The 21,633-nt window shown below is 40.4% G+C and overlaps 1 protein-coding gene across 3 annotated transcripts in view; it reads left to right on the plus strand.

Annotated features, from left to right (window-relative positions):
- Window positions 1–67: 67 nt before the first annotated feature.
- Window positions 68–21,633, plus strand: part of N4BP2 (NEDD4 binding protein 2) — a 44,106-nt gene continuing 22,540 nt past the window's right edge. For 2 of the 3 annotated variants that reach the window (XM_075024701.1, XM_075024716.1), the window contains exons 1-9: window positions 68–664; window positions 5,166–5,638; window positions 7,520–7,634; window positions 7,940–8,112; window positions 13,706–14,044; window positions 15,904–17,134; window positions 17,977–18,101; window positions 19,303–19,391; window positions 21,148–21,224. In XM_075024701.1, the coding sequence (XP_074880802.1) occupies window positions 13,828–14,044; window positions 15,904–17,134; window positions 17,977–18,101; window positions 19,303–19,391; window positions 21,148–21,224 (1,739 nt within the window). In that variant the 5' untranslated portion in view covers window positions 68–664; window positions 5,166–5,638; window positions 7,520–7,634; window positions 7,940–8,112; window positions 13,706–13,827. The remainder of the gene's footprint in view (window positions 665–5,165; window positions 5,639–7,519; window positions 7,635–7,939; window positions 8,113–13,705; window positions 14,045–15,903; window positions 17,135–17,976; window positions 18,102–19,302; window positions 19,392–21,147; window positions 21,225–21,633) is intronic. The other variant, XM_075024707.1, reaches the window with a different exon arrangement.

Raw genomic sequence — 21,633 nt, forward strand, 5'->3', positions numbered from 1 at the left:
TCCAGCTGCTGGCTGAACTCACCTGCGTCCTGTAACCAGCAATATGCCCTCTACAGGCAAGGTCTGTCTTTTCACCCTGGTTTTCCCATACCGCTGGAGCATAGAGTTACCCTTTTCCAAGGTGAGCACGTGAAGCTGGTATCGGCAGTCCAGTTTTACCGGCCCCCACTGGAAAAGGTGGCGAGGGCCGCCTCCCGGGGAGGAGAGCCGCCCTCCGCCGGCCCTTAGCTGGCGGGAGGCGGCACCCCCTCACACTCCCGGGTTTCTTCTCCTTTTCCTTTTGAAGCGGGCCCTTCGCGGTGGAGGGGGGCAGGTGCCGGCGAGCCCCCCGCCCCGCCTCGGCACCCGAGGCCGGGAGCGGCCGCTGCCCCCGCCCACCGCAGGCCCGGCCTCTGAGGCGGCCCCTCGCGGCGCGGCGACGGGTGCGGCCGGGCGGCGCTGCGGGCCCCGGGCGGGCAGCGCGGGGGGGGGCGGCGCGGCGCCGAGCCGAGCCGAGCCGAGCCTCCTCCCGGGCTGTTCTTCCCCGGCCGGACGGAGAGCGGCACTGTGTCCCCGCGGCGCACGCTCCGCCGGAGCCTCCCCCTCTCCCCAGCCGCCGCCGCCGCGCAGCCCCACAGTCCCTGCAGCCGCCGCCGGCGGAAGCGAGCGAGTCGAGCAGCGGGAGGTAAAGGCCGGCGGGGTCTGGCGCGAAAGCGGCGGGACCGGGGAGGAGCCTCGCCCTCCCCCTGCTCCCGATAGGGCGCGGGGCCCCCGCCGTTTCGGGGGCGGGGAGGCGGCCGCCCCCCGCGGCGGCTGCGGGCGGCTTCCCCCCGCCGGTGGGCGTGCGGGGGCCCGCGTCGCCGCGTCTCCGTGCCGCGGCGGCCCCGGTGGCGCTGAGGGGCCCGTAGCCCCAGCTGGAGAGTTGCCGGCGGATGGGAGGGGATGGGAGGGGAGGCAGCGGGGCGGGTGCTGCGCGGCGGGCCCGCCCGGCAGCCGGAGGCTCGGCCGTGGGTCACGGGCCCCCGCTACCAGCTCCCCCGCGCGGGGAAGGGGCCGGGGCCGGGGGAGCGGTGGCGCAAGCGGCGGGTGGGCGCCGAGGCCGCTGCCCGGGCCCGCCCTCCCCAGGGGCCTTCCCCTGGGCCTCGTGGCTGGAGCTGCGGCTGGGCCGTCGCACTCGCCGCTGTGGCGAACGCTACGGGCGCTCCTCGGCGTGAGGTGCCGGCTGCCAGCCCTGCTCCGCCGGTGGCTTTTCCTCGCCCGTCGCCGTGTAAGCGTGCTCGGCGGCGGCCGAGGTGCCCGGTCTTCCTCTCAGAAACACCGACTCCGGCAGCCCCGGGGAGGGCCGCGGCCTGCCCTGCCAGCAGCTGCGGCCTGCGTGGCGGCACCGGGCGCTGGAGGAAGGGTCAGGGCTGGGGAGTCGGTGGAAGCAATTCGCCCGTTTGTCCCGAGCAAACAGTGTGGTGTACCCGTGAACTTTAAAAGCGTCTTGCAAAGAATAGAGCCCCGCAAGATAAATTCACCCTGTGCAAAATGAAATCGAAGGGGTCTTAGTACTTCAAGGGTCTCTTCGTTTTGAACAGTTGAGAGTCTCTGAAATGTCTTTATCGTGTGGTTGGTTGGGTCCTTCATAGCTTAGTAGTCCCGTGTGCTTTGGACTCGGTCTGCAGTTCGGCTGATCAAGTGCCATAGGGTTACTGGGGCTTCGGAGTAGCCTGACTTCAAAGGAGAAGAAAAAACCCACATACTTACTATTACTTTTCTTAAGTCTTGTTCTAAATGGCAAAGAGCAGTTTGACTCTCAAGAGACACTTAAAATGATCCTATACAGCATCTTGACAAAGTTCAGTATGCATCTCAAGTCTTTCAGTAGGACCTTGCAGTGAGAAGATGAGAATAATTCACATAGAACTTAAGCAAAAAAATCTCCAAGAGTGTTTTGGATATTTCAGGTAAAGCAAAAGAGCAGAGAAAATAATCAGGTTGCTCATTATCCATTTCACCTTCACTAGAATAAAAACTTTAGATAATATGTCTTGGAATGCGATTGGAGAGCTGAAGGCTAAGCTATAAACCTGAAGCAAATTATGGAAGGGCAGAAAAATTTAAGTATAGTGTACATTTGTAAGCATGAGAGTTTTAGCCCTGATTCATCTGGGTACAGTCACTGTGACTAGGGCAGGGCTTGCTCGTGTCATGTGTTTGCAGCATGTCCAAGTTGCAATAATTTGTGTTCCTACAGATTATGTGAAGAGCTTGTGAAGGAAATTTAACAGCATCAAAGCACATCTTAAAAATCCATTAATTTCTTCTTTATAGGCTTTCTCCTGTTGTGTTTTGTTTTATTTTTAACTGTGGAGTTGCCCTGTATTTTTTTGTGGTCTTGTTTACGCTATTTTTTTTTTAACATTAATGCTTTTCAGCTGGGGAAGGCACTGATGTAGAGGGAAGCGAGGTTCTTAATGTTACCAATGTGAAAGTGCAATAGTACCTGACAAAAATGTTAGCCTAGGCATGATGTTAGGAAACATCCATGGTATACTGACAGCTGTTTCACTTTATGGTGTAGGTCGATTGTTACCTGTGACCTTGTCCGTTTTACAAAAGAATTATGTTGTCTTGAATTAGTGTATAAATACGTTGTAATAGGGACTTCGGGGGGTTGTAGTTCTGAGGTGTTGCATGGTCTCTTGTTTTTTCACTCTTGCCTGTGTACTGAGCTGTAGTCTATACTAAATGGCTGACATAATCTGTCTAGTTATTATTTTAAACAGAGTTCTTCTGCATGTGAATTTAGCTCCGGTAAAAGTTTCTGAATTATTAATCCCTGAGTTTTAGGAAGTTGCTGCCTTTGTTTTTCTTACAGAAGCTTTTTACAGAGTTACACTGCCTCTCAAAATTAAGTAAGGTTAAGTTTTCCAGCTGTTTCTTCTCACGACTCCACTGGCGATTTGTGATCTACCAGTGGGTTTGTTTATGTAACTGATCCATGTTCCATCTCAAAAAATTGTCTGTTTTAACTCAAACCACCATTTAAAACTATTTAAATGAACCTGGCTGACTTTGTTTACAGTCATATAAGGTGAACTCATGTGAGCTACTAAATCTCTATCAAATAAGTAATGACAGTCATTTGGAGGCCGTAAGCTTTTTGTTGATGTACCTAGATCAGGATGAGGTCATCTATCTGTGGTTTACATTAAGCTGAGAATAGTTTTTATCTTTTTAATAGCTGTGTAATGGCTGTGTGTGCTATGTTCAACTGCCCTAGCAGCAATGGAAGCACATTTGAACATAGGAAGTAGATACAATTGCCCTGGTACGTTTGTGTAATGTAGTTTCCAGCCTAGGACCCGATATGTGATTTTATTTTTTTTTTTCTCAGAAAATATTTAGGAAATCTACATGAATAAGCTATTCTCATTCCTATCTTTCTTTCTTTATGTGATTTGGTTTCTTGCTTTCTTTTTTAAGCTGTAGTTTTATGATGCAACTTGAATTGGTGTGAGTTGGCTAAGTGTATTATGTGTCACTACAGTATGTTTCTCCTTGTGAAATTCTGGAGTGGTTGTCATATTGCTGTTGTATGTGGACCACCAGCAAAGTTCACAAACTGCTTTATGTCTCTTTCTAACCTGACTCCTCAGCTTCCTGATGTGGCTGCTACTGTTCTGAGGTCACTGGTTAATAGATAACACCTTGATGAAGAATCTGGCTTGTGTACCTTGTGCTCTGATGCTCCAGCAGTCATGATCTCATCTGTCTCCCATTCTTGCAAGTGCTTTCTGCAAACCTGTTTTCTGTATTTGAGCCCATGCAGAAGTTCAAAAATTTCTTGTGCTTCACCTTTGTCCCAGTGTGCAACAAACCTTCATTTAGAGTCACAGAACTGAAAACTGTATGAGTCTGTTATGAGGGAAGTGGCAGCTGGGGATCACCAGAGTGTAGCACAGACTTGAAGGTCTTAAGCAGATCTTCAGGTAGGAAGAGCTTATACTGCAGAAAGTTGGCCAGATAGTGCTGCCTTTGAGTTGTTCTGTATATCACACATAAGGGAAAGGTGTGGAGCTGAGAAGCCTTTGTATGTGGAAGCACCAGAACCAAGACCTAGTCACATTGCAGAAGCCCTGTTAGGTGTCTACATAGGTCTGAAGAGTCATGCTCTGGAGTCTGAGTCTTTGACAGGCACTTCCCTTTGTTCCCAGTCACATTAGAGTTGCAGCATTGTCTATAAGAAGAAAGTAAACTCGTCTTCATTTGCATCAACAGCTAGAGCAAGCTAAGATTTGGGGAAGTAGCATTTGCATTTATTGCCAGTCCTGACTGCTGCCAGTGCAGAAAACTCTTAAATAAGTATTCTTTTAATGTTCTGCTTTTCCTTCCTCCACAGTGTCACTTGTGTGTGTGTGCCCATAATAATAAACATCACCTGTGATCTTCAGTAATACTCCTCTTTTACAGTATCTTCTCATCTTGATGGAACCTGTTCTCACCCTTGCTGCCTTTTTGCTGGCTTTCCAAGCACTAAAATGAATGCTCATCCTTTGGCCAGATCTCAGTCACAGGAAAAAAAACCAAAACAAAAACAACAAAGCCCCCAAATCCTTAAGAAACAGGAAAATAATATAGCAGAATACAGCAGTATGAAAATTAACCTCATTAGGAGAGTCTTGCTCAGCTTTATAACGTTATATTTTCCTTTTTTTATCAGCCTCAAATATTTTGTGCATTAGACTATATTGTAGCTTCTTAGCTAGATACTGCCAGAGTTGCAATTTATAAAATATTACAAGCTATTTCCAGCAACTCAGAGAGGCACGAAGTCTTCAATTGCAAGATGCAGGCACTGCTGTCGGTATGAAGTCTTTTCAGAGACAGGTATGAAAGTTCATCTGGAGAGGATGTGAAAGGAAATTCTGTTGTGCTGAGGAACTGTAATTCTGCAGAGATGTGTTACTTCTATTCAGTGCCCTTCAGCCTGACTTTTGGACAGAGTTTCTGGAAACGTGTCGGCAAATCGCAGCTCCATCTGGCAGGAGTTCTGTTTTGTCTTTTCAAATAACTCTCTCTCTAGCTGTTTTATAATGTGTAGCAGCAATACAATCTTATGCAGTAGTACTGATGGCAGGTGTGAATGTGAAACTGCAGAAGCACCACCATAACCACAAGTCTGGTCTCCTTTGTTGCAGCCTGTTACGTTGCTCTGGGGGCCGGGCATAGGTCACAGCAAAGCAGCGGAGCTGTATGGAGTCTGCACTGGGGACAGCCCAGGAAGTGTGAGAGCTCTGCCTCCTGGAAGATCTCCCCTGGAAGCTGAGTTTGGCATGGGCATGGGTAACCCTTACTTCAGCGCGCTCGAGCAGGGCTGTGAGCTGTATGGGAGGCTACCAAAGAACATAGGAGGGAAGGTGTGAAAGGATCCGATATCTTTAAGCTCTCCTCGGGCTGGAAAGGCATTTTGCAGATACTCTTACTACTTTATGAAAGACAAACCAAACAAAAATCTCAAGCAACAACCCTCTCCACCTAAACAAGGAAAACAGCTGCTTGTTGATTTTTCTAGCTTGTCAGGCTGTGTATCTGCATGTTCCATAATCCCAAGGCCGCTTGGGATTTTTTGCCACATCCCAAGCTTTGACCTTCAGCACGCAGCAAAGGGAAGGTGAGTACAAAAGTACTTCTTACCAAGCAGACCTGATGGTGGAGAATGTGCTTACTGGTGGCTCTTCTCCTCCTACCTCACTGCTTTAATCATGTGCACCCAGCAGGAGATCTGCCTGTCTTTGAGAGAGTGCCTTTCTGGGAGCTTGTGCTCGCCTGTATGGAGGGCCTCTAGCAAGAGCAGCTTCCCGGCTTAAAGGAAACTGTGTGATGTGGAGTTTGACAGCTTCTGTCACCTGTCAAACACCAGCTGACTGTCACTGCAGGTTGACTTCTCATGACATGGCATGTAGAGAAGAGCCTTTGACTCCTTAGCAAACAGAGCTTTGCTCTTCCTGAAAGTTGTATTTACTTCCTAAGCATCTGCTTCAGATGTGTTTGTGCTGGTTTTGTACTCTTGAACTGTGTGTGTAGTTGATGGACAAAGTTTTTGTTTCATACTCAAAGCAAGATTTATTTGTTGTAGCTGCCTCCAAAGAATCTGTCTCTGGTTCAGGCCATACACAAAGCATAAAAATCACAAAAGTGGAAAAAGCACCTAGTAGAGCAGATTGCATAATGCAAGCGTACTGAGACGTATGTGTCGGTGTCTTGCACTTCAACACAATTTGATGTGAAAAAGAGAACCTTAGTTAAAACTGTTGAAATAGCCAAAGCCCTTGGAACAACCAGTGGGAATAATACTGAGTGGGAGAAGGAAAACAGCAGAAAATGTGCTTGAAGAGTTCTTAAAAGTGCTTTGTCTCTAGCTGGGTATATAGATTGTCACATTAAATAACAAAGCGTTTGGGTGGCCTGTACTGTTGCTTACTGCTGGCAGAAATCAAAGAACGCAAAAGGCTCCTGGATGGTCTCCTTTGTTACTCTTATGTTTATTGAGAAAAATCTGCTGGAAGGTATTTCCTTTTTTTCTTCCCTTTTTTTACCTTCTGGTTTTTAGAGAGGGGACTTGAACATTGTCTAAAGAGAAAAGCTGCTTGTTTTATAAGTACAATTAGAGAGTACAATGATTGGGTCTCAGTTTGATTTCATTGGCTGCTTGTTTGTCTTGTGCTTGTATTTAAATACTTAATTGTTTTGCTCCATTTATGAGACTTCAAAGTGCAAGTGAATGAATGTGGAAATAACCTTTGTGTTTTAATGCGTGTGTTAGTAGACCCTGATTCAGGAAGCAGAAATCTGAGTAGTGGAAATAATGTAGCATTACACTGTTATCAGGTACATTTCAGCCTTTTTGTTATGTTCTAGGCTGAATTTATATTCAGAGATGAAATGTTCTGTAAAACTGCTGAATGGCTTTTCAGCCTTTCCTGGTGTGGAGAGAGTGGGGTTTGAGAGTGGGGTGAATAGCATTCTCTGCCTACAGCCTGTCCTTTACTTTGTAGATTTGGGTTGTCATCAAGTTCTTGCTTATGTGAAGTGCTCTATATGGTTTGATGGCAATTCTTAGTACTTTGGAGCAGTGGAATGAGGTTAGATGCAAAATGGGAGACGGGTTTCTCCATCTCTTATGAAGACTGCTATAAAGTAATTGAGCCAGAAACCTGCCGTGTTAGGAGTACGACAGGATATTTGTTCCAAATTCGTTACCTGATTTAGGTGTGTACACTTATAGTTTGTTGGGTTTTTGTTGTTTGTTTGGGTTTTTTTTAATCTATTTTAATTTGGTTGAAAGCACAAGACTGTTGTCAGGAAAGTGAGCTCTAGGCTAATATGTAAAGTGGAATTAAGTCAGACTTTGAGTAGACCTAACATCTTTGGTGTGTACACAGTGGATTAGGAGTTTGCAGCTGCTTCAATGAACAGAAGTGCAGTTTTTTAGCAGCGGTAGGGCATTGCAAATTAGTGGTGTAAGTAACATATTCTGATTTTGATGTACCAGGTTTTCTTTCCCTAATTCCCCACATGATGGAACGAATCTTTTCTTGACCAGCATGGATATATAGACCTTTTCAAGATGGTTAAGAACTGTGGTGAAGAGCCAAGTGGAATGACAAGTGAGGAAACTTACTTTTATTCCTAACTAATTCTGCTGTCATTATGTTGTTTCTTTACCTGATATAAGTCAGGTTTTTTAGATGAGAATCAGTAGCTGAAATCAAGTAGGTATGCTTATCCTTGGGAAAAACTTCCATTTGAACTTAACTTGACATGTTGGTTGCTTTGTCAGTAAAACGTTAGCTGTGCTTAATCTACTAAAAACAATTATGTGCATTGCTCAGTGTTAAAACTTTGCTTAAAGTTGTATGGTCTATGAGCACAATAGCAATTTTAATTTGTGTTCTGATCATTCCTTTGTCAGGAGGGAGCATCCACTTCTGCTGACGTCCAGTTTGTATGTTTGAAAGTATGGTTTCCTGACAGAAGAGTGCATTATATTTTTTAACAGCAGATCTTTATTAAATGTGCCATCAGTGGTGGTTTTGGAAAGATGAGAAGGGACCCACTGCGGGGCAACTCAGTGAAGCTGAAAATGTAAGTTCTATGCCATTGCTGTTTTATTTGAATTACAAATACAGATTATTTTTTTTTTTCAGTCTCCAGCATGTCAGTATATATGTGTGTGTTTTTTAAAAGCCAGAAGATTCAAATGAACATTACATGATAAATATTTTATGTAGTTTGAAATTAAAAAGTTGTTTAAAAACTCCCCAAACCAAAAGCAAATGAACAAAAAAACCCCCAACCCCCAAACCAACCTCTTTTATATGTATGGGGTTAATTTCCTTAAATTAGTCAGAGAAACATTAAAATATACACAAATCAGGCTGCCTTGGTCGTACTGGTTGAATGTTACATTGTGTCAAGGCTGGAGACTTCCTTTGTCCTTAAAAAAGGAAGACAAGTAATATTGATAACTATTTGAACTTGATGACAGTTAAACCAGAAGTGTCCTGCACTGCTGAATGCTTTTAGTAACCTTTGAATAGTGGTTAGAGTATTTTTCTGGTCTGTTTGCTTAAAAAGTAAGTTCTCGTAATGAGTCTGGAAAATTATGTTTACTGCTGATTGTTTCCCAATGCAGTATCTCTGATTTAAAGAGCTTTGTGAATTCTTTTGGTATCAACTAAAGTTTAATGTTTTCTTCTTTTATTCTGTGTGTTCTGTCTCTTCTTGAATGCTACCTGTTTCCTTCTCTTCCTATACTTGAGATTGTATGTGTAATAGGACTTGCAGTCAGTCCACTCTACTCTAGAATTTTGACACATCTTGATAATGCAAGCTACCATGTGTGGTTTCTGAGAAGACATCTCAGTGTAAAAGACTGATGAGATGCATCAGGCCTTTCATCAGATCTTTATTCAGCAACTGCATATACATTTTCATATTACACTGAAAATGAAACAATAATACATGTCTCAAGCCTAAGACTTAGATTGCTTTTCCAGAAATTTTAGAACAGTCACATGGTGCTTAATACTGTTTTATAGTAGCTTTTGTCTGATTTTGTAAAAATACAGTTCTTTAAGAATATATAGCAGTTCTTAGAAAGCAGGAGGGAATTTCTGGCTTTTGCTATGGAAAACAAAAGATGTGTAGCCGGATAAATTTAGTGTAGCCGCAGTGTAAACATGACTCATGCCTTTTAGCTTAGTTTTAGAAAATGCATTTGTAACCCGATTTTTTTTAATTTCTTCAGAGTTCTAGGAGAATTCTTCACAGCGAGTTTGCCGATATAACAGTACTGGTTACCGATGTGATGGCTTGTATACAACAAGTCTATGTTAGCAATTATTTCCTAACATAAATGTAATCTTAGATCTTTTAAAAATAACAGATTTGGTTTTGGAGGGTCTTGAGGATTTTTTTCCCCCCCTTAGATTTTTGTATGGGTGGCTTAACTGTTTTGAATTCTTTAGATTATGTGTCATAAGAAAGAGTACACTTTGCATTTTTCTAAGGACAACTTAGAATTAAGTTAAAGTAAAGTTACAATTTGCTTTACCTCTGTTGGAAACTGGAGGTGTTTTTGGTTTTTTTTACATTTTTTTTCCCCTTAATGTGAGGAGTCTGACCAGGATGACTATTATACTCCTGCTATTTTGGATTAATTTCTTCTATGGACAATTGTATTAATGAAAATAAAATGGAATCTTTTTGAACATGTGTCTGCAAGGGAATTCCTTTGCAGTAACTACGGTGATTTAAATTCACTCCATGCTTTATGGAAGAATTTTCTTATATATTTTCCTAAGACTGTAATGCTTCATCAGTTAGTTTATCAGTTTAGGTTTTGAGTGCAAAAAATGGTGGGGGGCGGGGGGGGGGTAGAAATTGCATATTTTTCCTCTTCTGTATAACTGATAGACACTTTGTATTTATTGGAAACACTGGTAATTTTCTTTCTTTCCTTTAGGGAATTATAAATACATTCTTAGATCCAGTTTATGAAACAATTGGGTTTCCTTTCACTGGAAAGGAAAGTTGAACGTTCTTAGTAAGATGCTGGGATTGAGACTTGAGATCTTGATCCATCCTCTTCCTGTGCCAGGTCGGCCACTTCTCTACATTTCATTGTTCTGTCTGTCAAACAGAAAAGAAAAATGTGTTGCATTGGGTTGATTACATTGGTGCCTGCCTGTTTCTGTAGTGACTGGCTTGCCTGTAGTGGATGCTGATCTCTGGCTACGTGTGCCTGTGCCTACAGAATGTCTGTGATGCATCCATCCAGCTCCTTAGGGGTAGCAATACTGGAACAGGCAACACCTGAGGCTCGTAATCTACCATCAGAAATAAACTCTGGCCAGCTAGAAAGATGATGATGTTAAAGCACCCTGACCTGACAAGTCTACTTTTTCTCTTCTAGGCTGGTAGAGTTTGAAAATTATGTTATTTTGTAGGGAATGCCAGTATCTTAATATCTCTTTTATTTGTAAGATTGCTTAATTTGGAAGGTAATTTTCATACAGGCAGATTTTTGAACATATGTTTTTGGTAGTTGAATTACATTGGGAGGAGATCCTTAATGTCAGGAGATGTATATTTCTGAAGAACTATGAGTGAGGAGGTGCTGTGGATTTTGTTTTGCTTTGTTTTTAAAGGTGAAGTTGAGACTGCCACAGGAGTATTGTTTTTCATCAGTGCTGAAATGAAACAGCTGTTTGCTCTAATTGGATGTATGTCGAATGGCAGTACCCAGAACTGACTAGTGAACCTCTGAGTATATTGCAGCCTCTGGCTAATTGTCTAGAATTCCCTTTCAGTGTGTTCAGCACAGCCCTGCTCTTCTAAATCATTATGTTATTACAACTCCATTTTCATCTTGGGGGGAGAACCCCCTCATCCACAGCAAACTACAGACTGATTCATGTTATGTTATCCAGAACGAGTGGATATAGCTGACCTGCAAGTCTGGCTATTGGGTTATTCAAAATTATTTCCTCTTTCCTAGTAAACTAATTTTCAAGAAGAGAAACTTGAATATCTGAAAAGGCAAGTCCGTAGATAAAATCCTCTGTAAAGTTCAGGGCATGCTCTTAAAAGCAAGAGAAAAATTATTCCTTTCAGTTGAGGTGTTAGTGTTATCTCTTATGTAATACAGTACAGCATGCTTTGTATGTGCACAGGCACCTATTTTTATATACTTTTATTGTGCTTGGTAATATCAACAGAAGGTATTGCCCAGGAATCTGTCCAGGAATTCCATTGAAAATATTGTAAACAAAGGAGATTCTGTCAAAATACGTCTGCAATACTGGCCATGGTAAATACGTTATTTAAATGAAATCCTGGGCAATGCTGATCTATCTTTTGGTAGGTTTAACAATTTCTAGAATTTTACTAAGACTTTAGATGGAGAGATGGGACAAAATGCGGATCTGTGCATTGCCTTAGCATATGTGGATGTAGTGGGAGTCACTGAGGTTTTGACCTGTGTGTAAGTTTGGAGGTGACTGATGTCTTTTTCCCTTCTGTGATTAATTGTGATAAACAGTTTAGGCCTCAATAATCCTGAAGCAATGTACTGTAAGTTCGCTGATTGAGATTCATGCAAACTGAATTGTGTGACTTTGTTAGGTCATTGGAGTAAGGCATCCTAATATATAGTGGGATACACAGCCTAATGCAGGAAATACATTGGGAAGGGAATAGCCTATATTGAAGTAAGGCAACTGATTGTTAACAGTCCTAGCTACAGAGCATGTTTTTCAGCAGCAGTTTCTTACAGGACTGATGATTATAAGAGAGTTGGATTAAAACATTGACAACACTTGGAGTGTTCTGCTTAAAGTCTCTTGGTGCTGAGTAATGTCAAGGTGCAGGAGTACCTTTCTCCCTTGCAGGATCTTTGTCACTGAACCTGTTTTAGTGAGGAACAGTCCCATTTTTTAGCACTGACACATTGTGTGAAGTTAGGTCTCAACCTGTTTTACTGGCTGGAGGATGAATAAATTAGAAATACAAGTTTGAAAAACATGACTTGCTGTAACTTTTTTTTTAAATTGTTTTCCTTGAATACTTTTCCATGACAATAAAGAATGGTGTAAGGATGGCTAATTGGAGAGATGAACCAAAAAAAGTGTAATGAAAAAAACAGCTGCAATTGTCCCAGCTCAGTCTGGTTAACTAGCATCTTCCACTGTAATTTCTCCTTTATTTTTTGAACTCTGCCTCTTCCTTTTCCTGTGTATTGTTTTCCTTGTTGTGCATTCCAGACTTCCGTGACCTCTTCATTGTTTCAGACATCCGTCTCGTTTGTCTATCTAAGGTCCCTATACATATGGTAGAAACTCCCAGGATTCTGGAGTTGTCTGTTTTTCTTACATAAATTTCTATGACTTGGGAATGTAGAAGGCCACCCTCTTCTAAATGATAAGTTCTCTTGGTTACTGGAAGAGATTGCTAGAGAATAATGGAGAAGTGCTGTCCAAATCTGGCACTGATTTGGCATTGCCATTTGTGTGCCAATGATCCAGGGAGGGAAGGACTAAGTGAACTTGGAGGTACTGTCATTGCTTTATTTGCACATGTTGAATTGGTCATCACTGACAAAATAATCTTTATATAGAAAAAGGTATTTTATGGCCTACTCAGTAACTGTTATCGCTAAATAGTGACTCTTTGCTGTAATTAACTTCAGATTCTCAGCTTACCAAGGTTTGCTAGTCTTCTGAATAATTATTTGTAAAAATTATAAATTAATTTATTATGAGCGTCACTAGAACACAACAGAGCTTTGATGTTATTTGATATAAAGAAAAAAGTGAGACCACGCCATACTCTGTGCTTGTACTTCAACTAATAATCACTTTCCTTTCCTATACAAAATTAATGCAGTAATTGCAGTTATTATAGATACCATAATGTTTTAACTAGGCTTATTCAAAGGCTTTATGGCAGAAGTGTGTGGGTGGGTGGACAGAAGCCTCTTCTTGCTTTATGGCTTATAAAGCTGTAAAATGTGTTTAAAAATTAAAAAAAAACCACACAGGCTGAGGTTGGAAGGCACTTCTGGATGTCATCTGGTTCAACCCACCTGCTCAAGCAGGGTCACCCGAGGCAGGTTGCTCAGGGCCGTGTTCGGTCAGCTTCTGAGAATCTGCATGGTTGGAGAATCCACAACCTCTTTGGGCAACCTATGCCAGTGTTTGAACATTGAAGAGCCCCAACTGTTTACTCTTAAAAAAAACGGGGGGAGAAGTCATGAAGGACTTCTGGAAGATTGGGAGATGTCTGTTATATTTTCCAGTACTTTTGTAAGAGGAGCAAAATTTCTGAATTTTAACAGAATATAAGAGTTCCATAATGTTAACTGGTCATTAGTAGGTGTTAGGAAAGGAATATTTGTCAGCTGGCTGTCTTGCATTGCTTCCTTTGCTTTTCTGCATTTTTCTTTTAAACTCTATTTTACTTATTTTCTCTTCCAGACACAGATTCAATACCTAGTTAGTTGGAAAAGGCAGCTTCTATTTAGCTGTCAGCCATTTGAAAAGAAGAAAGGCAGCCTTCTAGAAAATGGTTTCGTGGATGCTTACATGTTTTTTTTTTATCTTTTAGCTATCTAAATAGGAGACATGGAAATGTGACTGTGTGTTTTATTAAAATTTCTCTGTCCTCTTTTTTCCAGGTCTGCTATTTCTGTTATGCATATACCAGTTACAAGAGGTTTTTTGTGATTTCTGAGCTTGGTGCTGTCAGCCTCATGTGAACAAACTAAAACGAAAAGCAAGCTGATTTTTAGAAAACAAAATGCCGCGGAGAAGGAAAACTGGTGGGAGTCCTTCTCGGAAGAATGGCAATTCTGACAGAACTGCTGTTGCTGTATCCCAAGGGGACCCAAGCCACTCAATGTCACAAGCAGTGCATAGTGTCAATAAGGAAGAGCTCTTCAACAGCATGTCAGAGATGTTTTCTGACCTAGATCCTAGTGTGGTTTATATGGTTCTGTCTGAATGTGATTTTAAAGGTAAATAATGTACAGTTGGCATTACAGTTTTGTTCCATATGCAGACAGATCTTAACTAGGGCAACTCCAGAAAAGTTGGTGTAGGTGTTGCAAGCGTATTTGTGAGTTTAGCTTTTAATGAGTAGGTGAGTCATAATATTTTGAGATTTTATAGCTCTTTCCATGCAAGATTCTTTAAGTTTGATGTTTCTGTGAGGCTGGTAATTTGCAATAGCAATGTGCTCCATAAATGGAGGTACAGTTTAAGTGGCTTATTCTGTGACACAGAGCAGGTGGTGATAGAGTCGTGAGGAGAATCTGTTTTTTCCAATTAGTTTCTGTGCCACATCTGCTAGATGCATAAACTGTTTCTGCAGGAGGGATATTTTATGTTCTAGATCACAATTAACACAGCAGTACACTGTATGTGGTCCTGGCAGCGTTTGCTTTTCCTTAAATACTTGAATTGAGCTTCTGTTTTACTTTCTGTTTTGCACTGTCATCTTGTCATCTCCACTGAGGATTAGTTTTTGCAGGATAAATTCTGTTTGTTGTGTTGAATTCTCTGCAGCCTCACTTGGACTGTGGTTCTTCCCCTGTATTCTGCCAAGCCACATACCCACCTCTCTATTTTCATGTCTGCCCAGTCCTTCACGTGCTTTTGTAGTTTTGAAATTCTTCTATATACAAGCTCATTCACTTATAATAAAAGCAGTGGATGAGATGCTGGGTAGCAGCATCTGAGGAGTTATTTGGCAGGGGAATAAGTCATATATGGAGCATTTTAATCAATCTCTATTCATGTGATCAGATGTGATTAGCTGAGATTTTTCCAAGAATATTTGCAAAGAAGGCAGAGTTTGGTTTTTTTATTTTTATATGTATAAAAGCTAGGTAGCCATTAAAAGGTCTGCTTTTATTGACGTTTTTATCTTACTTAAATTGTATGGAGTTTATAACTTAATAGCTCTCTCATGTTTGTTGCTATGATTGTTGTTCCTTTTAAAATTGAAATGAATGGAATTACTGATGCATGCTTTGAACTCTTAATAAGATTACCTTTATCAAAATAACAGATTTATCTAGAAGCTTATTGGAGAATTCAGTAAACATGCTGAGTTCATGTTGTACTATTAGGAATGGTTTAAAAATGGAAAGATTAGCATCTTTTCATATGAGTAATAGTAAGTTGTTCTCATACAGTAGAGAAAGATGGAAGGACAAGGAAGGTTTTATTTAACATGGAGAAAGAGTTGGACTTTAATGGACATAAACTTTTTGCTACGCTGTTTTTCAGGAAAACAGAAGCTTAGTTTTAGGGCTCAGATGATGCTTGTGCCAGGTTTTCAGTTTGTTCATGTTGATCACAGGCAACCTATACTCCATTTAGTGGCTTTACAAATAATTAATGCAGATACTGGATTTTTCAGGCTGTATTAGATATGACATTTTCAATTGGGCCTAGCCATAATAAACATATTTTGCATACTTTTATCTTTTTAGTCCTCAGTAGTGTTTTTCAGTTAATTTTACATTATTTTGCCTGTAGGTGATAGGTTAGAAGTAAGTACCCATTTAAACACGCAGTTCTGATATTTTTTCCAGTTAAACTTAATAATTTTTAGACACTATTTCCTTAGTAATTTTTATGCTTATTAGGTTATTCTTTTGCAATATGTCTGTATTGAGTTCTGCCTTTACCTCTAACAAGAAACAGATCAAGGGGGTTGCAGAAGGCATGTTAAAAGATTAATTGGTGAACTGTCTTTTGGTTGTCTCCTTAGCTGTGATAAATCCTCCTTCAAGTAAAAAAATTGCATTCAGATCAGCTTGTGTTTGTTCAGTTGACCATGCTTTATTCTCTTTACCTTATTCAACAGTAGAAAACGCTATGGATTATCTGCTAGAGCTCTCCACCCACGCTAAAGGAGTAGCATCTTCAAAAACCTTGGGTTTTGATTCAGTAGCGTCATCACTAGCTCTTGTTAATCAGCAAAGATCTGCTGCAGATGGAAGAACGGGGAAAAGTACTGCAGGACAAAGTAATTCTGAAGAAGAAAAAGAAAAGGCCCTGTCACCTGATGTGCAGCTGACTGAAGAACTGGATTCCTTAATAGAAAATGCCTTTCAGAGATACAGCTTGACTGATGAATTGCCTAATTCTGCAAATGACCAAATAGTACTCAAGCACTCTGTGGAACACGATGGCTTTAATGAATTTCCTGAGCAGGAAAAATCTGATTCAGGTTGCAAAGTCCTACTTTTTCCACAGCAAGCAGGGACAAATGATGAGGTTTTAGAAAACTGCTGCTGTTCTCAGCCACCAGTGAGTCAGCTGAGCTTCCAGACAAGCTCACCAGCTGCATCAGACACTTTTGCACAGATACCAGAAGATTCTGATTTGTCAGAAATGCACGTTCAACATGATGTAGCTTCAGAAGTTTATAAACAATTGAATGGAGAAATATCATGTGGAAATTCTGATCAGACACAAGATACTGGTTTGGATCAAAAAAATGTGACTGCTGTTTCTGGTGAGTCCTCCCAAAGACCTCTGGAACTTGGAGTAGCTGTCACTGGAAATCCTAATTCAAGGTGCCTGGAACAGCACAAAGAGGCAGTGACTGCCTTTAACAGCCACCAGAGCACTTCTCTTCCAGAGGTGTATGTGTCTCTTGAAACATCCAGTTTCAAAACACCAAAACCTGCAGATTTGCAGCAAACTCAGCAGGGTTATAACTTAAATTTTTCTACACCATCATGTCAGCCTCAACAACACTGGAATCTCATGGCTCCTGTGTTTTATCCGTCCAGTGGAAGTCACAGCTTTGTAACTCCTGTGGCTGTCAGTCCAGGGCAGTGGAGACCTGTTTCAGACTATAGGACTTTGGAAAAAGGACTTTTTTTTCCCTGTCCAGTGGTTTCAAATGCCTGGGATAACAACCCTTCTCTGAAGGTATGGGGAAATCAAGATAGAAACTCAAAATTGAACCTCTCGCAAGCACAGCAGCCACCTGTTTGTCACATGATGAGAAAAAAGATGCACCTTATAGGTCAAGTACTTGTTCTTCTCAGAGGTGTTCCAGGATCAGGAAAATCATATTTGGCAAGGTAGAACATCTATATTGTGAGCTTCTAAAAGAAACTGCTTAACTGTGTACAGGATTTAGTGCAGGCAGAGACAATTTTCAGACATTTGTAAATAGTTATGCTTATACCCTAATTGCCAGCTACATGGTACATGCAGCATGATGAGTAATAGTAATTGCAGAGAGCTGAGTTGCTTGCAGTTCCTTGACCTGTAGTGGAAATTGAAATAGGAGGGGTTAGCTTTAAGTTCTCTCACTGGCCAAAGGAGTTTATGTCAGCAGAGGGTCATTGCAGTAGGATTAGATCAGCTGTGTTCTTCTAGTCCCTGTTCATTTCAGGTGTTCCGTTCTAATAACATCAATGCAAATATGCCAGCTCTTTATAGGCAGAAATTCCCTTTCCACTGTTGTAATTCTTTTGTGTAAGTAGTATGTGTGGAGTTTCTTGGGTTGAATTCTTGATTTCTTTTCTAACTCTCCAAAAGCCTAGATTGAGCTTAGACTCCTTTGGCTGGCACCGGAAGTATTTGGTGCAATTAAGACTGTACGTGGTTTTGTCAGTGTAAAAGTATGTCACTAGATGTAGATGGAAAAATACCTGCTTGTTGTTTTGAAATGAGACTTGTAGGGAGCCTCTGTCAGCTCTTTTCCCTGGATATCCTCAGCCTTTGGAAAAGGAGGGAAGTTATTATAGATTGTCTTTGCCTGGAGGGTGATTCCCCCCCTGCCTTACCTAAATTTGCTGCTTCCATTCCAAATAATCTTGGTTTTGTGCAAGAGGCTAAATACACAGATGTATGCTAGCAGATATCAGGGCTGGGGAGGAGAAGGGGGAAAAGCTATTTACTTCTTGATCTTTCACAGGACTTTGCTTGAGGATAACCCAGGTGGAATCATTCTTAGTACTGATGATTACTTTTATAAACATGGACAATACCATTATGATGCCGATTGCTTAGGGGAAGCACATGACTGGAACAGGAAACGAGGTGAGAAATAAATAAGGGATTAGCTTGCTCGTTTACAGTTCAATGCTTGTGTGCCATTTAAAAAGCTGCCTGTCTTGTAATGCCTGTGTCATAGGACAAGCATTTATCCCATCATAGAAGTGTTTTTTAATATGTGTGTGAAAAAAGAATATGAGCACAAACTCGAAGTCATCTGTCCATTGTGTGTTTTGCAACTAAAAAGGCCAGTGTCTTTGTCAAAAGATTCTTTGGTCCTCAGATTTTGTCATGGTATGTATTTTGGGTTTTGTCCAATTTCTGGAGTGGTAATCTGTACCATCTTCCAGAAATATTTCTTCTGAGATGAGCCATTATATATGTATATGCAATAAGTAATGAGGATATTGATACAAATAACACTTACACAGATATTTTCCTGCTCTTGATTATTTTTTTTCTCTTGAGCACTACATTGTTGGCAAATTTAAAATTATAAAAGCAAGACAGAATAAATGATTTTTGTTTTTCTTTCCATAATAGGTGTATTTTTTGACAGTGGCTCCCACTAAGCTCACCATAGAACAACTCTTTTTAAGCCTTTTTTTGCTAAATTTGAACCATGATCACTTTTCTACTGTCAAATTTCTAACCAGTGGAGAAATAAGTTCATAAGGAATGTGTGATTCAACAATAACTTTGATTGTTCAGATGCATTGTAACATAGCTACAGAGACATGGTGCTGTATCTCAAAGCTAGTGATTCTAAACATTTCATTACTGTGTATTTAAATTACAATAATTCTTTTGATTTTTCATATTTTATACAGTTTACAGAGTGGACTAATCTTAAGACTGTTATAAAGCCAAGAATTTTGTATGCAACAAAGAAGTCCACTTTAAGGTGATCATGTAGGTTTTTTTTAGTTTAATTTACTGATTGATTAGTCATCTTGGTGCATTTTACATCTGCATTTTCATTCCTTGATTATCATACATACGTTAATGCAAAAGAATAATGCCATATCTGAGTAGCTTTACATGTGAGGGGGGGATTTCTAAAATAAAAGAGGACCTTGTAACAGATCAAGCTGTAGCAAGAGTTCTTTACACAGTGGTTAATCATTATGGATTATCTACTTAAAAAAATACCACAAATTTAGAGAATTAGTATAAATATTATGTGTCAACCCTATTATAATGAAATTAACTATACCACATTGTTTTGTACATGTGTGTCTTTCAGCCAAAGAAGCATTTGAAATGAGAATCTCTCCTATAATAATAGACAACACAAACATACAAGCATGGGAGATGAAGCCTTACGTTGCTTTGGTTAGTACTACAATTTGATCAATGTGAAAAGGGATTATTGACCAGCATGGCGGCAACATATGTTTCAAAATGAGATTGTCTTTCTCAGTCTAGCTGTTATTCCACAACAAAGTCTGGAGTCAAAAAAGTGTTACATGGAATCATATTACCCAGTGTCATATTCTGTGTGTGTCTGAGTATTGACCTGGCCTAGTTTCCAAGTGACAAAGCCAAGTGCTTTGCAGTTGGGAGCAAAAATAAATATTATTGAGGAAATTAAATTCTGTTCCTGTTTTATGTGATCGGTAAAATTATAAGCTAAATTTAAAATATAATCAGCACTAATTAATGATTGATGTTTGCTGCTCCATGAAACTTGAAAACTCAGTCATAGTTTCATCCTAAATATGACATAGAGGCAGATACCAGGTAACCAGTTGGAGGGTTAGAGTCATCAAATGTTGCTAGCTTGCTTGAAGTTACGCAGGTTTACTTAATCATTTTTATTGAAGTAATCAAAATAATGCACCTGTACTGTTTTATGTTAGTAGTGTAGTGCTTTTATTTAGTGACTGAAAATGACCTGCTTTTATTTAGTACTAAGTAAATGCAATCTATATTTAACTTCCACAGTTATATTTAATGATCTAAATAACTTGGTGAACTCTGTTATAGGTTTCTCGTACTCCAGTTTTCTGGAGCTTCTCACCTTTTCACTTAATAGTTTCTAAATAAGCATCAGCACTTTTAGACTCTAGCTCTTACTTTGCTGTTGATCATTCACCATTTTGGTTCGTAGTTTTAATAGTTTTTTTATACTTACAGAACTGCATTATTTTATAAAATTGGTTCTGATTAACAGAAATAATACATTGGAAGAAATTCTATAAAGTAGATCTGGGATTTCTCCTACCATGGTATAGAAACACATCAGAGAGTGTAGTACATAAAACTGACAGCTTTTGAGCACATAATCTACATATGCCGCATGTGGTAATGGATTAGTGAACAGTGGGACTTAACACAGATAATTTTTATTAATAAAATTTTTATTTCATTATCCTTGCATTTATTAACAATTGTCAGATTAACAGTTCTTTCACAAATTAAGTCCTTGATTCTGCTGTATGCTGAAATAAAGATACAATAAAAGTTCTTCCAGCAAGTGCAGGGTTTGGTAAGGTGACAAGAATTTTTTCTGAAAACAGGAATGGGACGGCATGGCACAGTACTTGCAGTGTTTCTCCTGATTAGGCTTTGGGCTCATGTTCTGTCATGATGAGACTAGACCATATAAGGACCATTTAGTTGCAGCCTGCCCAAGTTTCCCATATGGCAGGAAGACTGTCCACAGTAGCTGTGTTAATGTAACTGAATTGCTTGTTTTGGGAACTGGCTCGCATCTGGTCAGCTCTGAATGTAAGCAGTGAGCTTTTCTGATGTCTTGGAGAGGCTGTGTAGACATGTGCATGTTATACCTGATATTCTGCAGTCTTGACTCAGAGGAGTTAGAACATTTAAAGGGATGATACAGTGATTTTTTTTTTTTTCTGTGATCATGGCACACATTTAATTTTACAGTAAAAGGTCCCTATACATGTTTTCAAAAGTCTCCATTTGTACTATCAGAAGTGAAACACTGAACAAAAGCATGTTATTTCAAATGTTTAATTGTCTTTGAAAAATACAAAAAACAGCTTTAAAGAAGCAGGCTATACATGTATGCTTTTTCATAGAAATAAGAAATGGGTGATGTGGCTTGTTCTGTTTTATTCAGGCTCAGCAGTTCAAATACAAAGTCATGTTCCGAGAACCAGACACTTGGTGGAAGTTTAAACCAAAAGAACTTGAAAGGTAAGAATGTAAAGGAGAATTTCATATTAGATTGTATACCTTTCACAGTCTATAAAGTATGATTTTTAAAAAGGTATCGCTTAGTACAGTAGCTAGTGAAGTAGCAAGATATCAGTCAAGATTTTTGTGATAATAAGTAGCTTTTTAATAATTTTTCTTCTACAATACTAACTTTTATGGGATTTTATATGTATTACAAGATTTTTTTTTCTGTCACTTTAATTACATACAGAAGATACTGTTAGCAATAGATATTTTGTAATGTTTTCATGATTGCAATTCTTTTGCATTTAAGGTACAGTGGCTGCTCCTTTGAGTTCCTGAGGTTGCAGAATGATGTCAAGTTGGGGCTGGGTTTGCATCCAGATGGTCTGTTGCCTTACTTGAAATGTTTCTACTGTCACTGAGT

This window comes from Buteo buteo, chromosome 1 (assembly GCF_964188355.1).
Source record: "Buteo buteo chromosome 1, bButBut1.hap1.1, whole genome shotgun sequence".
Classification (NCBI taxonomy): domain Eukaryota; kingdom Metazoa; phylum Chordata; class Aves; order Accipitriformes; family Accipitridae; genus Buteo; species Buteo buteo.